The 17,338-nt window shown below is 44.0% G+C and overlaps 1 protein-coding gene across 1 annotated transcript; it reads right to left on the bottom strand.

Moving 5' to 3' along the window:
- Positions 1 to 496: 496 nt before the first annotated feature.
- On the bottom strand, positions 497 to 2,890 carry LOC106611199 (forkhead box protein G1). The gene has a single exon (XM_014211164.1). The coding sequence runs from the start codon at positions 2,690 to 2,692 to the stop codon at positions 1,457 to 1,459; it is 1,236 nt and encodes a 411-aa protein (XP_014066639.1). The 5' UTR covers positions 2,693 to 2,890; the 3' UTR covers positions 497 to 1,456.
- Positions 2,891 to 17,338: the final 14,448 nt, after the last annotated feature.

Raw genomic sequence — 17,338 nt, 5'->3', positions numbered from 1 at the left:
TAATCAATCAATACTCATCATATAGAGGATATGAGGGAGAGGAAGGAGGACAAATACACAACCACACAAACACCAGCGGTTACTGGTAATAAGTGCTAAAGGGCTAAACCGAATCCAAAACAGCCTGCGCGAGACCATGAATAGTCACGGGCATTCTGTAGGCCTACTACTAGATGTTTCATCTTATCCATCCCTTTGCCACACGATTGTTAATGTGTTATTGCAGTTTATTTAACATGGGTAGGCCTGATTTGTTTTTATCAAACACATACTTTGTACCAAGTGGTGAAAATAAGGGAGACAAAGAAAGGGTAAGTTGGTTCTCAAAGCCAAATGCTGAACCGAGGAGGCCTTTCACGGGTGAAGGCCAAGGCCTAGGTCCTCCACGCACAGTGTTGCCTGCACAGTAGTCCAATAAACAACCACATGCAACATAACAACCAACCGAAACGTACTAATATTCGGAATGACAAAAAAGACAAAACTTTTCATCAGATATGGACGTTCCTATTATTTTATTTTGTTCGATTGACAGTTTTAGCGACAAAACACGGGAATAAGACCACAATATCACAACCATGAAATTTAAAGACAACATAAACAATCACTCCATATTTGTATGAGTCGTTTGCTCAACACGGGTTACACGTTCGCAAAGTTAACCTATAATTACAATAGGTATTGACAGTTCACTAAGTACAAAAAGGATGTGGTCTGGTGGTGACCACATACAGTAAAATATGCACAACACAAGCTAAAGGCATTCATTCATTTTGTCCCCTTCTGAATCTGTTCTGGTGCTGAATACTGAAATTCTCAAGTATTTTTTCTAAACCCATTCTTTGGTCTATAAAGTATAACAGTATTGTGAAAATGTAATATATAAATGAATGTCATAAAGTACTAGCCTAATTTGTTCATAATGGGAGAGGACAAAATAACAAAGAGCCATGGGTTGGTATGGTTATTCTGCATTTTAAAAACACATTTATTTGAAAAGGAAAAATAATACAAATTAGTGTTATTTTTTTGTTGTTTCAAAAATCATATGCCACCAGTGCACTCATGATACGTGATAATACTGCAAACATGGAGACTGGTGGTTGATGTGATGGTATTAGATATTCTTAATATTAAAATTAGGCAAATCTGCAGACTATTTAAATACACATTCTAAGGTAATGCATCTCAGTCCAAAACCTACATTTACTCTTTTTTTTGTTGTTATCACATTGCAAGTTGCTGACGGTGGAATAATAAACAACTTCCCGACACATGGTATATGCCTACGTACACAGAAATAAATGCAGAATATTAATAAAAAATACCTGGACTTCAGTTCTGGCTGCTTTCATTTTGTTTTTCTCTTTGTTTACTTTCTCTTTTCTTTATATGTTTTAGAATGTAAACGGGTGTAAAATGTTCACTTACAGTCTTGCTCCCGAGGGATGTTTTGTTAGTGTATAAGTGGATTTGAAGTTGACCCTTGATTATGATGTGTGAAGTAATCAGAAAGTCCTCCAGAAAGTCCTGAAGAGAAACTTGGAAGCGAAGACCTTAAAGACTCACAAGGAAGAGATGAGGGCGCCTGCGGGGAGGAGGAGGAGGAGGCAGCCCTGGCCGCCATCGAAGCGCTGCTCTGGGAGGTCAGTGATGGATGCGGGACATGGGGGAAAAAGTAACTTGTCTGTCCTGCAAGGAGGTTTATGGACGAACATGGGTTTAAAGAGTAAGTCCCGGTGCAGGGCACTGATAGACCACATGGCACAGAGGCCGCCAACGCCGCCGCCGTTAGGTGATGAGTGGCATAGGGAATGTCTCCATTCACAAGTCTGTCAACACTTAGGCCATTGGAAGAAGGGAAAGAATGGTTGTTCCCCAAACTGTTTTGAGTCAACATTGTACTGTAGGACATAGGATGACTAGGGTAAGCCGATGATGTCCCATTGTAGCTCAATGCGCTGCTGGCCCTCGGATGGTGAAGCGAAAGAAATGGTGACATTGGCCAATATAGAGAGCCGGCTCTATCCATAAAGGTCAACCCAGAGGAAGTAAGACGAGCACCCCGCTTGAAAGCCAACTTTGCCCTGGATGTGGTCGATCTCCGGCGAAGTTTGCCGGTTGTCCCACCGATAAACACATCGTCACTCGAGGGGTCAAGCATCCAGTAGTTCCCCTTACCCGGGTCATCATAGTGCCGCGGGACTTTAACAAAACATTTGTTTAGGCTGAGGTTATGCCTGATGGAATTCTGCCAACCCTGCTTGTTCTCCCGGTAATAGGGGAAATTCTTCATAATGAATTCGTAAATACCGTTCAGAGTTAGTCGTTTATCCGGACTCTGCCGAATAGCCATCATAATTAAAGCATTATAGCTGAATGGTGGTTTCTCGTACTTGCCGTTTTTCTTTTCACCGTCTTTCCCACCGCTCTCTCCCTCTTTGCTATCCTTCTTCTCTTCCTGTTTTTCCTTTTCGTCCGTGCAAGTGGTTTCATTGGACGAATTGTCACTTTTGGTGCAAATGTTCTCTGACTTTGCATCTTGCACTAGGGAAGGTAAAGTAATCTTCCCCTCTTCTGAGACGGTTCTGTGGTGGTTGTCACTTTGGACGGCTTCAGGTACCAGACTGTTTATACTGAAAGATGATTTAGGAATCATTTTCACTTCTTTCCGTTCTCCCATATCCAACATCACACGCAAGGTCAAATGGCAATAAGCAGCAGCACAGTTATATCTCAATATCTTACACCGGCAACTCTGCTAATAAAAACTATTTCATGTTCTTTACAACACATCGATAGGAGACAGATAGTTACAATTAATTATGGAGCCACAGACACTACGCTGTAAAAAAAAATTGGTTGAACCTTTACGGACTACAGCCAACCACAGCACCATAAGTATTAACGCGTCCTCCCTTCTTCCAGCCAATCACAGAGTCGTTCTTAGCAGTTGCTTAAGTGCGCAAGGATACACAGGTTCACCAATGCAACGCAGAATGGGCTCATCCTTATCAACAAAGGATTTATTTCTCGGACCAAAATCATACCAAGAAAATAGACCACATAACCTTAATCCATTTCACTGCTCTTGATATTTCCAGATTGCTGATTCAACATATCTCTCCGTCTTTAAAGTTTCTTTACATTCCGTTGGAAATAAACACAAGAGGATCACAGACATGTAGCGGCCGAAGAGAGGTACTACTTTATGTCTCAAGCATAAGTAGCCTTCTATTCAAATGTGGATATTAGACAACTTATGTTTGAAAAATGGACATGACTGTGACGTTTTTATATGGAGGAAGATTTAGGCTACCTATTTCAACCATAGCAAAACGGCATGAAGCCTATGTTCATGGTCCTTATTAAATGTTCAGGCAGCATTCAAATATTATACTTAATTCATATTTAATTATGTTTGTTTCCCCTCTATCTTTTTAGAGTTCAAATAAATCCAAGCCCCGGTGGTCAGCTACTTGGAGCGCGAGATCTCCATCTTGGGCTCGTGCGTAATGGTTTCGACATATCGTTTCAAGAAGTACCCCTTATATTTTATGTATAGGATATGCGGCGTTGCAAACATCACAAACATATCATAATTATTAGTATTAGGCCTACCATTATCAGCCTAGTAGTAGGCTAGCCTACTATTAGTAGTAGTAGGCCTAGTACAGTAGCCTAGTATATAAGTAGGCCTTGTATTAATAGTATTATTATTAAAAGCTACTACTTTAACCACATATCAAAGCATACAGTAGACCTTTAATAATAGTTTTCGTCATACTAGTAAATCCCTACGACGGGTAAGAAAGTTCACGGGGGGGGGGGGTAGTTGCCTGAGGGCAGACAGTTAATGTGTTGTGAAAAGTGTCATGAAATGTAATGTTTTGTCATATCTTTAATTGTATATAACTGCCTTTATGTTGCTGGACCCCAGGAAGAGCTGCTGCCTAATGGAGATCCTTAATAAATACAAACAGAAAATATGGTCATAACTCTCCAACAAACAAGGGTTGCACCTTGGAGTCGAATAAAGCATGTCTTCACCCATCTTCCATTGATTTAATCTGAAATCTGAAATTCAAACTCAAATGTATTACTAGTCCAGATGCGTAAATGCATTGCGAGAACGAGTAGCCTAAATTTTGGACATGATATATGGTTCTCACAGTGCTCAGCTCAGACCAGTTCCAGGTCAAACAGCTTAGAGAGCTTGTCTATTTGTGTATTTGTATATCTAGGTAAACTCATATCGATGTACGCCAAGACAAATTCACCAAAAAGCGAGCGCAACAGAGCGAAAGAAGTGGTGGAAACTGAGAGCCTCGTGAATTCCCACAAGGTGACTTTTGTTGGCTAGACTTACTGTTGATGCACATTCATGTAAATATTAGTGGCATTCGTTAGAAATGTCAAGCCAACATCATGTGTTTGAAGAAAAAATTAAAATAGAGATTACACAAAGATATCCAAAAATAACGGAGTTGTCGGCCTATAACAGTTATAGTTGTCCTATAATAACACAATTAAACAAATCATGTTATTTTCGATATTTTGGTCCTGTCATGTTGGTATGATATCCAGTATGTTGTTTCGTGATTAGTCATTGATGATTTAAGATAGTGCTATGACCAATGGCTACCTCGGATTTTTCTTAATATTTTTGTCTGCTATTATTAACATATAATAAAAACAATAATAGCCGATATAATAGCAATAACAACAACAATAATAATATGTTATGCTGTTATAGTAACGCACTTCATTTTTATCAAATTTCTGAAGGGAGGGGGAGGGGGAGTGGGACAAAGCATGATGAGAGTTTTTTTGAGTCGGGCTATTTTCCAAATATGTTCGATAAGTTCAATTTCAACAACACTTTTGGTATATCATTGCCAAGTGCAAATTGTTTAAAAAGTCGTGTAATTTCATTTCAGGTTTGCAAAAATTAAGAAAGGTAAACTGCTTAGGCCTATAAGCACCAGCAACGCAAATATCTAATCTATGCGCAATATGATGGGGGGCAATATGATGGGTGGCAGGTATCGGTCAATAGCGTTGGACCAGTAACCGAAAGGTCGCTGGTTAGAATCCCCGAGCTGACTAGGTGAAAAATCTGTTGCTGTGCCCTTGAGTAAGGCACTTAACTCTGATTGCTCCTGTAAGTCGCTCTGGAAAAGTGTCTGCTAAATTGTACATGTACACAAAGTGTTTTTTCTTGCATTCTCATGGTGGTGATGAGTCCAGAGACTATAGCTGTTGTACAGAGAATGTGATACTCCTGAGCAGCCATATCGCATCACTTAAGGAACGGACTGGTTGTCAACACTTTCTTTCAGCTCTAGAAACCAGCGGGAGTAAACAAACAAGGTCATGAGCACGTGCTTTCTAAAGTTTGTGGTATTATCTCTGCAACCTATATCGTCTATTTTGTTATGGCAAATTAGTTTGCAATACACCATTACACAATTTAATATATTTAACGAATAAATGTCAGTTCTATGAGTAAAAAAATACCAGTAATAACCTATAATTAAAATAGGCTATATTTGAAAACTGCATGAAAGACAATTATGGCCTAGGCCTGTGTTGCGCCAGTGAGTGAGGACGCATATGCATCCGATTTCATCACAAATCACATTCATCTACTTGATACACCCTGCAAATGCTGTGCCGCATCGTTTGTTTTGTGAAGGCTATGTTTATGCATGTGCTTGTTTTAAAAACACATATTTGGAGACGCTGCTACTGCAGCCACTGATTATGACGTCTATCTGAATCCTAAAGTGTCGGTATAAGGTAATTAACCTAGCCTACTACAAGAACTGATGCACAGGCCTGATGCACAGCACATCTCTATTGAGGATTAATAGTGAAGAGTAGGAGATTAGTAGGCCTATTTGATGCGATTATTGCATTACAAAATCATTTGATTATTGTCTTATTTCCAAAAGTAAATGCCTACGTTAAATAAAAAGTTATTCAAACACCTTGTTTCCGTAAGGGAACCTAAAGTAAATGAATGGTAGCCTATAATGGTTTACAACGAAGTTCCGGCCATAAAAGTATAATTCTAAAAATAATTCCAACTATGTTATGTTCCACACCTAAAACAAACGCTTACAATTTAATCTCTCAGACTGACAAGCACAATTTAGTTGGCCTCCCGAATGACGCAGCTGTCTAAGGCACTGCATCTCAGCGCAAGAGGCGTCACTACAGTCCCTGGTTCGAATCCAGGCCGTATCACATCCGGCCGTGATTGGGAATCCCATAGGGTGACGCACAATTGGCCCAGCGTCGTCCGAGGTAGGCCGTCATTGTAAATACGAATCTGTTCTTAACTGACTTGCCTAGTAAAATAAAGGTAAAAAAAATATATTGAAAGTACTAGCTTAATCAGTGTATAGGTATGGATTTGTTTTGATTACAATGTCAACAGGTAGGCCTACTGCAACATATTTATAAACACGCCGTTAATCTAAACAGTTATTATTCACTTTCGGGCACAAATAATGTTATGTGGTCATGAGACGATAAGCAAGCAAACAGACAGCAAAACTCCGTTATTAAACTGAACGACACTGGCGCACATATGAGAGCAGAGAGCCCTCTAGCGGTATAGGACAGAAAGCCTATTGGTTTACAAAGCTGGTGTATTGCAGAGGGGAAATCTAAGTCTATTGAATCAATCAATCAATCAATGGTATTTATAAAGCCCTTTTTACATCAGCTGATGTCACAAAGTGCTGTACAGACCCCCAGCCTAAACCCCAAACAGCAACCAATGTAGAAACAAATGTTATTTGTCACGTGACGAATATAACACGCGTAGACCTTACAGTGAAATGCTTACTTACAAGCCCTTAACCAACAATGCAGTTAAGAAAAATAAGTAAAAAATAGATAAGTACAAAAATAATTAAAGAGCAGCAGTAAAATAACAATAGCGATGCTATATACAGGGGGTACCGGTACAGAGTCAATGTGCAGGGGCACCGGTTAGTTGAGGTAATATGTACATGTAGGTAGAGTTAAAGTGACTATGCATAGATAATAAACAGAGTAGCAGAAGCGTAAAAGAGGGGGTGGGGGGAACAATGCAAATAGTCTGGGGTAGCCATTTGATTAGCTGTTCAGGAGTCTTATGGCTTGGGGGTATTGGAGAAAATAATTTTGATTCAATTGATACAATGAAAATAAAATGTTTGATCTGGAATTTTAATAAAACTATTCTCTGCATGTGTTATAATGGCTAACAGAAACACAAGTTACTCCTTCAGTTTATAACACATTTTGCATAATTTAGGTACAGAGATAAAGTATCTCTACAACTGTTATCACAGCAAACCGTTATATTGATTTATAGACCTTGATAAATAATAATGAATAATTATTCGACGTAGGCCTAATTATTTGATCATACATTTTTATTATAAAATTGGTCTGGCCGTGGATAACTTTTTTGGGACCTAACCTAAGGGCACACTTTTTAATTGTGATTTTGTTTAGAGGTGCTGTATTACTTACTGTATTGTAAATCTGTATTCGTTTATAACAGACAAGCCTGCAGTATTTTGACCGTTATGTTCCGTAGTCGATAGCCATGTGTGGGATAGCTGCACAGTTGAAAAGAGTGTTTGCATTTCGCCTTCCCCTAATGTGTGTAGCAGGCTATATGCATTTATTGGTCAACCATAAAGTGAGAGCTTAATTAAAGGTGTGTGCATATATGTTCTCCTGCAATAAATCGGAAAGATGTTCAATTTCAAGCCAATGTTCATACACAACAGGAAGTTTTTTTTTCTCTTTTGTGGTTAGGTCAATTGAAGTAATTAAAAACAACAATTTGTGGAACAGAGATATTTGTCGATATTGCAATCTCGTTATTTTGGGAAATATCCTATTTTGGGGAGTTTTATAATTAGTTTATCAAGGACTGATTTTACTGGCCGAGACCAACATTGTTAAATCTTTGAGCTGTGTGGTGATTGATTTAATCAGCAGCAGCAGCAGCAGCAGCTTTAGGAGGCGCGTGATCGGAATAACGAATAACCTATCGAATGAAGACAATTCTATAGGCTTGGGGCCACTGGGTGTTCAAAACAATAGGAACACCTGCTCTTTCCATGACATAGACTGACCATGGGAATCCAGGTGAAAGTGCCTTTGAACGGGGTATGGCAGTAGGTGCCAGGCGCACGGGTTTGAATGCGTCAAGAACTGCAACACTGCTGGGTTTTACACGCTCAACAGTTTCCCGTGTGTATCAAGAATGGTCCACCCCCCAAAGGACATCCAGCCAACTTGACGCAGCTGTGGGAAGTGTTGGAGTCAACATGGACCAGCATCCCTGAGAACGCTTTCGACGCCTTGTAGAGTCCATGCCCTGAAGAATGGGGGCTGTTCTGAGGGCAAAGCGGGGTGGGGGAGGTGCAACTTGATATTAGGTGTTCCTTAACTTTTTTACACTCAGTGTAGTTCACAATTAAATGCTTTACAGGCAAGCCGAATAATGATGTGATTTTGTAAAACAAGAAAGACAGGCATATATATTAAATTAAAGAAAATATGCCGAGCTACATCTGGTCATTTGACAAATAAGCCCTTTGCCAGCCTGTAGCAAGGCAGAGCATGACATTTGCTTATGAATGATTTCTATAGAATCTGTGTAAACATTATAAAGGGTAAGCCTTTATATCTGGAACATGTTGTTTCGTTTAAAAATGTATTATTAGGATTTTGCTTTTTTTTTGCTTTTCAGTCACAATTCAAACACAACGTAATCGATGTTAAAAACATGATGTCCTGTAATTACTAGAAAACCTCAAAATAATGTAAATGTCATGAATATAACTACTATAAATATTAACCACCACACAGAAATGGTGAAAATGAAATTACCAAAAATAAACGACATGGTTACGACAAGAAAAAATGGTGGGACTTGCTTTAACTCTTTAAAAGTAGTGGAAGAAGTTTAAAATGTTTTAATTCAGCCAAGCAGTTAAATATACTCCTAGTTAAATTTAGCAAAATAATTGTTCTGATTATTTTTATAGACTACACGATCAACCCTATTACTTTGGATTGTGGGGCAGTTGGATCATCACAAATAAATACACTCAGACTAGCCTACTACACTTTTATACAATCTTACTAGAATACCACAGTATAGAATACCACAGTATAGAATTCCAAAGTATATGACAACTGTAATAATAGAGTACAGAAGACAAGGAGACGTTGCTGAAGTTTAAAATAAAGAAATCAACTATTTTATCTCGAGCGTTTAACCCTGACATTCATTTCTTAATCAAATGATAAAGCTGTTAAAAAAAAAGTTCTGACTGGATAAATACATACAGTTGAAGTCGGAAGTTTACACACTTAGGTTGGAGTCATTAAAACTCGTTTTTCAACCACTCCACAAATGTCTTGTTAACAAACTATAGTTTTGGCAAGTCAATTAGGACATCTACTTTGTGTATGACACAAGTAATTTCTCCAACAATTGTTTACAGACAGATTATTTCACTTATAATTCACTGTATCACAATTCCAGTGGGTCAGAAGTTTACATACACTAAGTTGACTGTGCCTTTAAACAGCTTGGAAAATTCCTGAAAATTATGTCATGGCGTTAGAAGCTTCTGATAGGCTAATTGACATAATTTGAGTCAATTGGAGGTGTACCTTTAAACTCAGGGCCTCTTTGCTTGACATCATGGGAAAATCAAAAGAAATCAGCCAAGACCTCAGAAAAAAATTGTAGACCACAAATCTGGTTCATCCTTGGGAGCAATTTCCAAACGCCTGAAGGTACCATGTTCATCTGTACAATCAATAGTAAGCAAGCAAAAACACCATGGGACCACGCAGCCATCATAACGCACAGGAAGGAGAAGGAGACGTGTTCTGTCTCCTAGAGATGAACGTACCTTGGTGCGAAAGGTGCAAATCAATCCCAGAACAACAGCAATGGACCTTGTGAAAATGCTGGAGGAAACTGGTACAAAAGTATCTATATCCACAGTAAAACAAGTCCTATATCGACATAATCTGAAAGGCCGCACAGCAAGGAAGAAGCCGCTGCTCTATAACCGTCATAAAAAGCAAGACTACGGTTTGCAACTGCACATGGGGACAAAGATCATACTTTTTGGAAAAATGTTCTCTGGTCTGATGAAACAAAAATATAACTGTTTGGCCATAATGACCATCGTTATGTTTGGAGGAAAAAGGGGGATGCTTGCAAGCCGAAGAACACCATCCCAACCGTGAAGCACAGGGGTGGCAGCATCATGTTGTGGGGGTGCTTTGCTGCAGAAGGGACTGGTGCACTTCACAAAATAGATGGGATCATGAGGAACAAAAATTATGTGGATATATTGAAGCAACATCTCAAGACATCAGTCAGGAAGTTAAAGCTTGGTCGCAAATGGTTTCCAAATGGACAATGACACCAAGCATACTTTCAAAGCTGTGGCAAAATGGCTTAAAGACAACAAAGTCAAGGTATTGGAGTGGCCATCACAAAGCCCTGACCTCAATCCTATAGAGAATTGTGGGCAGAACTGAAAAAGAGTGTGCGAGCAAGGAGAACAAACCTGACTCAGTTACACCAGCTCTGTCAGGAGGAATGGGCCAAAATTCACCCAACTTATTGTGGGAAGCTTGTGAAAGGCTACACAAAACATTTGACCCAAGTGAAACAATTTAAAGGCAATGCTACCAAATACTAATTGAGTGTATGTAAACTTCTGACCCACTGGGAATGTGATGAAAGAAATAAAAGCAGAAATAAATCATTCTCTCTACTATTATTCTGACATTTCACATTCTTAAAATAAAGTGGTGATCCTAACTGTGTCACAACGTCTACTGAAGGTGGCTCCTCTTTCTGTTTGGGCGGCGCTCGGTGGTTGTCGTCGCCAGCCTACTAGCTGCCACCGATCCCCTTTTCATTTTCGTTTGGTTTTGTCTGTCTTGTGTTATCACCTGTTTTGATTTGAGTTTGTTAGTGGGGTATTTAGTCTAGCTTTCTAGGTTTAGGTTTGTGCGGGATTGTTTGTGTTTCCTGTCGTGGGGTTTTGGGTATTGTTTTTCTCTCTTGTACTTTGTTGGAAGGACGTTTATCCTGGGCTGTGTCCCGACTCTGTTGAGGTGGATTTTTGTCTAGTTGGGTTTCCTTGTTCCCTGCCTAGTTATGGCATTTTTGGAAATAAAACGTTCTACTATGGACCTTTGGTCTACTGCGCCTGACTTCACCCCTCCCTCACTTCTAGTGCATCGTGACAGAATCCCGCACCCAACACTATGGAGTCAGCAGGAGTGGAAGCGCCCCACTCATTCATGGAGGAACGGGTCGCTCAACACACCACCATCCTACATCGCCTGGGAACAGCCATGGACCAAGTGTTGGCACGAATGGAGAGTTGGGAGAGAAGCGCTCTCCCCACCACACCTGCAGCTGCTCTACAACCTGCGCCCCTACCATTGCCGACGGCGCCCAGCCCCAGCGGGATTAAGCTTGCGCTCCCGAGGGAGTACGATTGGACGGCCGCTGGGTGTAAGGGGTTCCTGCTCCAGTTGGAAAGCGTCAGTGTCTCCTGTCTCACGGGTAAAGCCCTAGAATGGGCCAATGCCGTCTGGGAGGGTCCGGACTCTGCAAGGGACCATTACCCAGAGTTCACCCGCCACTTCCGTGCTGTGTTCGATCATCCACCGGAGGGCATAGTGGCGGGTGAGCGGCTATTCCATTTAAGACAGGAGACGAGAAGTGTGCAGGACTTCGCGCTGGAGTTCCGGACCCTGGTCGCTGGAGCGGGGTGGAATGAGAGGGCCCTGATGGATCATTATCGGTGTAGTCTTAGAGAAGACATCCGCAGGGAGCTGCCATGTAGGGACACTACCTGACACTGGACCAACTCATAGATCTGTCCATCAGATTGGACAACTTGCTGGCTGCCCGCGGGCGTCCCGATTGGGCCCTGTTCATTCCACCTCCCAGCACTCCTGCTCCAACGCCCATGGGGATAGGGGGTGCTGCAGCTAGGAAGACTGGAGGGAGAGTCTTCTCCTGCACCCACTGTGGTCGTAGAGGACACACTGCCGACCGGTGCTGGAGAATCTCGTCCTGGAGTCGAGAAGTCAGGCAGAGCACTACTCCGACACCTCAGGTGAGTCAGCACCAGACTCACCCAGAGCCCCCTGTCGGCCACATGCATGTATTGGTTTCTTTCCCTGAGTTTTCCCCTCATTCCTAGCATAAGGCGCTAGTCGATTCAGGCGCGGCTGGGAGTTTTATGGACCGTGGGGTCGCATCTAAGTTAGGGATTCCTTTGGTTCAGTTGGACCAACCCTTCCCATCCTCGCCTTAGATAGTCAACCACTTGGGTCAGGGCTGGTCAGGGAAGCCACAGTTCCACTGGTCATGGTAACGCAGGGGGGGTCATGAGGAGCGGATTAGCCTCTTCCTCATTGATTCCCCTGCGTTTCCGGTGGTGCTGGGGATTCCCTGGCTGGCCAATCACAATCCTAAGATTTCGTGGAGAGAGAGGGCTCTTAACGGGTGGTCAGAGGAGTGCTCGGGCAGATGTGTAGGAGTTTCCATCGGTGCGACTACGGTGGAGAGTCCGGACCAAGTCTCTACCGTGCGCATTCCCTCAGAATATGCCGATTTGGCTTTCGCCTTCAGTAAAACGAAGGCGACTCTATTACCACCTCATCGACGAGGAGATTGTGCGATAAACCTCCAGGTTAACCCTGCACTTCCCAGGAGTCACGTGTATCCTCTGTCCCAGGAGGAGACAGTGGCTATGGAGACATATGTCACTGAGTCCTTGAGGCAGAGATACATTCGGCCATCCAACTCACCTGTCTCCTCAAGCTTTTTTCTGTGAAGAAGAAGGAGGGAGGTTTGCGTCCGTGCATTGACTACAGAGGTCTAAATTCCATCACAGTGGGTTTCAGTTACCCGCTACCTCTCATCGCTACGGCGGTGGAGTCATTTCACGGGGCACGCTTCTTCACAAAACTGGATCTCAGGAGCGTGTACAATTTGGTGCGTATCCGAGATGGAGACAAGTGGAAGACCGCATTTAGTACCACATCTGGCCATGAGTACCTCGTCATGCCGTATGGGTTGAAGAATGCTCCAGCCGTCTTTCAATCCTTTGTAGACGAGATTCTCCGGGACCTGCTCGGGCAGGGTGTGGTGGTGTACATCGATGACATTCTGATCTACTCCGCCACACGTGCCGCCCATGTTTCTCTAGTGTGTAAAGTGCTTGGGAGACTGTTGGAGCATGACCTGTACGTCAAGGCCGAGAAATGTGTGTTTTCCAAACAAGCCGTCTCTTTTCTGGGGTGTCGCATTTCCACATCTGGGGTGGTGAAGGAATGTGAACGCATTTCGGCCATGCGTAATTGGCCGACTCCGACCACGGTTAAGGAGGTGCAGCAGTTCTTAGGGTTTGCCAATTACTACCGGAGGTTTATCTGGGGCTTTGGGCAGGTGGCGGCTCCCATTACCTCACTGATGAAGGGGGGGCCGGTGCGGTTGCGGTGGTAGGCGGAGGCGGACAGAGCTTTTGGTCGGCTGAAGACTCTGTTTACCGATGCTCCTGTGCTGGCGCATCGGGACCCCTCTTTGCCATTCATAGTGGAGGTGGACGCATCCGAGGCTGGGGTTGGAGCCATGCTGTCACAGCGCTCGGGCGCGCCCCCAAAACTTCGCCCCTGTGCTTTCTTTTCTAGGAAGCTTAGTCTGGCGGAGCGTAACTATGATGTGGGGGACAGGGAGTTGCTGGCTGTAGTAAGGGCCCTGAAGGTTTGGAGACATTGGCTTGAGGGGCGCAACACCCTTTTCTCATCTGGACTGACCACCGTAATCTGGAGTACATCCGGGCGGCGAGGAGACTGAACCCTCGTCAAGCTAGATGGGCAATGTTTTCACTAGATTCCGGTTTACTATCTCATATATACCAGGTTCCCATAACACTAAGGCCGACGCACTGTCTCGTCTCTACGATACCGAGGAACGGTCCATCGACCCCACTCCCATACTTCCGGCCTCCTGTCTGGTGGCACCGGTTGTCTGGGAGGTGGACATCGAGCGGGCGTTACAGTCAGAACCTACTCCACCTCAGTGTCATGCGGGTCGGAAGTACGTCCCGCTCGGTGTCCGCGATCGATTGACCAGGTGGTCGCACACGCTACCCTCCTCGGGTCATCCAGGGATTGAGTGGACGGTGCGGGGTCTTAGAGGGAAGTACTGGTGGCCCACATTGGCGAGGGGCGTGAGGTTCTATGTCTCCTCCTGTTCGGTGTGCGCTCAGTGTAAGGCTCCTAGACACCTGCCTAGAGGGAAGCTACAGCCCCTCCCCGTTCCACAGTGGCCGTGGTCCCACCTGTCGGTGGATTTCCTCACCGATCTCCCTCCATCTCAGGGGAACACCACGATCCTGGTCGTTGTGGATCGGTTCTCTAAGTCCTGCTGTCTCCTCCCTTTGCCCGGTCTTCCTACGGCCCTACAGACCGTGGAGGCCCTGTTTACTCACGTCTTCCGGCACTACGGGATACCTGAGGACATCGTCTCTGATCGGGGTCCCCAGTTTACGTCCCGGGTGTGGAGGGCGTTTATTGAGCGGCTGGGGGTTTCGGTCAGTTTGACCTCAGGTTTTCACCCCGAGAGTAATGGGCAGGTGGAGAGAATTAATCAGGATGTGGGCAGGTTTCTGCGGTCCTATTGCCAGGACGGGCCAGGAGAGTGGGCGAGGTTCGTGCCATGGGCCGAGATGGCTCAGAACTCTCTCCGCCACTCCTCTACTAACCTGTCGCCCTTTCAGTGCGTGTTGAGTTACCAGCCAGTCCTGGTGCCCTGGCATCAGAGCCAGACTGAGGCTCCTGCGGTGGAAGACTGGGTGCAGCGCTCAAAGGAGACCTGGAGAGCCGTCCAGCAAACCTTAAATGGGCTGGTGGACGGCAAAAGGAGAGCGCTGACCCCCGCCGCAGGGAGGCCCCCGTGTTCACACCGGGGGACAGGGTCTGGCTCTCAACCCGGAACCTGCCCCTCCGCCTGCCCTGCCAGAAGTTGGGTCCGCGGTTTGAGGGGCCATTTAAAGTCCTGAGGAGGATAAACGAGGTGTGTTATAGGTTACAGCTCCCCTCTTATTACCGTATTAACCCCTCGTTTCATGTGTCTCTCCTCAGGCCGGTGGTAGCTGGTCCACTGCAGGACGTTGAGGTGTGGGAGGTCCCTCCGCCCCCCCCTGGACATCGGGGGGGACCCGGCGTACACAGTCCGTTCCATCTTGGACTCTAGGCGCCGGGGAGGGGGCCTGCAGTACATCGTGGATTGGGAGGGGTACGGTCCGGAGGAGAGGTGCTGGGTACCAGTGGAGGACATCCGGGACCCATCACTGTTGCCGGAGTTCCACAGCCTCCATCCGGATCGCCCTGCGCCTCGCCGTCCGGGTCACCCTCGAGGCCGGCGTCGGCGCGCTGCGGGAGCGCGCGTCGGGGGGGTACTGTCACAACGTCTACTGAAGGTGGCTCCTCTCCCTGTTCGGGCAGCGCTCGGCGGTCGTCGTCGTCGGCCTACTAGCTGCCACCGATCTCCTTTTCATTTTCGTTTGGTTTTGTCTGTCTTGTGTTATCACCTGTTTTGAGTTGAGATCGTTAGTGGGGTATTTAGTCTAGCTTTCTTGGTTTAGGTTTGTGCGGGATTGTTTGTGTTTCCTGTCGTGGGGTTTTGGGGATTGTTTTTCTCTCTTGTACTTTGTTGGAAGGACGTTTATCCTGGGCTGTGTCCCAACTCTGTTGAGGTGGATTTTTGTCTAGTTGGGTTTCCTTGTTCCCTGCCTAGTTGTGGCATTTTTGACAAACTGACCTAAGACAGGGAATTTTTACTAGGATTAAATGTCAGGAATTGTGAAAAACTGAGTTTAAGTGTATTTGGCTAAGGTGTATGTAAACTTCCGACTTCAACTGTAGGATAGACATGGTTGAAGGGAGGTTGACGTGTGGATGATGTGTGTGTGTGTGTGTGTGTGGGGGGGGGTGGGGGTGTTATACTAAGATGTTATACTCTCCAACTTTTTGTCTAACTTGTTGGGAAAGTGGTCAAAATGGCAGTTGTTTGTAAAAGTTGAGATGAAAAGTTGTTGACACAGTTACTAAAACAGCTATATTGTTGGATCCATATAATCTATTTTTGATCTGATTGTATATTTGAATAGCAGAGAAATGGACAAAGATGGCATTCACTAAGTTTTATCTAAAGGGCTGGTAAAGTGGTCAAAACAGCAGTTGTTTCAAAAAGTTCAGGGGGAAAGTTGTTGATGCGACTAAAAAAGATCAATAATTTAATCCGCAGAAGATAATTATGTTCTGATCCCAGATTTGAATAGCAAAGAAGCAGAGAAAAAAACGAACAAGCACTATATAATGAAAGGTCATTCAATAGAGGCCAAGTCTTTGAAAGCTCCATCCTCCGAAGATGGAGAGGGTCAGTTGATGGCTTGATCGAAGGGAGCTGGACAGAGAATGGTAGATGATGGTGATGGAATCTTCTGATGATCATTTTTTTATGGGCAAGTCTGGGAACCAGCCTGACTCTTATAGCCACTGGACTTCTCCGCGTCCACTCTGTGTAGCAGCCACTTGGACAATGCCTCACCAGCTCTGGCAAATATTTAAAGTCAGGACTTTTGCTTTGCAAGTCCACACTAATTATCTTGCTGGCTAATAGGTCTACATTCCAATCATTGTGTTTGCGGTAATAACCGAGCCTACATAGAATCCCTTGATCCCTTTCTTCTACACTTTTAGGGTTCCATTGCTTGCTTCATGTATGTAACCCTTTAAGGTTCTATATAGAACCCTTTTGTATGGTTCTTTGATCAGAACTCCAGGGGTTCTTCTTCACTGAACCAAATATATGAATCCTTGGATCCATATAATGTTCTAAATTAAACCATTTTCAGTTCGATATAGAACCTTAAGGGGTGCCATATTTGAAGCAAGCATGGAACCATTTTTGGTTATTTCCAGAACCTATTTTTCTAAGAGTGTATCCACACGTCTCGTCTTTGACTACATGCTTTTAACAATAAAACTGTTTGATGAAATGCATGACCTGAAATATCATGGCGCATTACCCAAACTGTGTCAAATTCAACAACATGATTGTGTGGTGTAAGCTATAGGCAGACCTAGGCCTCATCGTAACGGAAATATGTGCACCAGCAATTATGAAGAAAAAAAATCACAAATTCTTTCACAAATAGACACAGCTCAAGATGTTAGACCAATTGCAACATTTTGAGTC

Source organism: Salmo salar, chromosome ssa09 (genome assembly GCF_905237065.1).
Source record: "Salmo salar chromosome ssa09, Ssal_v3.1, whole genome shotgun sequence".
NCBI lineage: Eukaryota > Metazoa > Chordata > Actinopteri > Salmoniformes > Salmonidae > Salmo > Salmo salar.
Note: the sequence above shows the minus strand (reverse complement) of the source record. Positions and strands in the feature narration are given on the sequence as shown.

Excerpts from the sequence above, each read along its gene's own strand:
- LOC106611199 (XM_014211164.1), bottom strand. The coding sequence starts at position 2,692 with ATGTTGGATATGGGAGAACGGAAAGAAGTGAAAATGATTCCTAAATCA.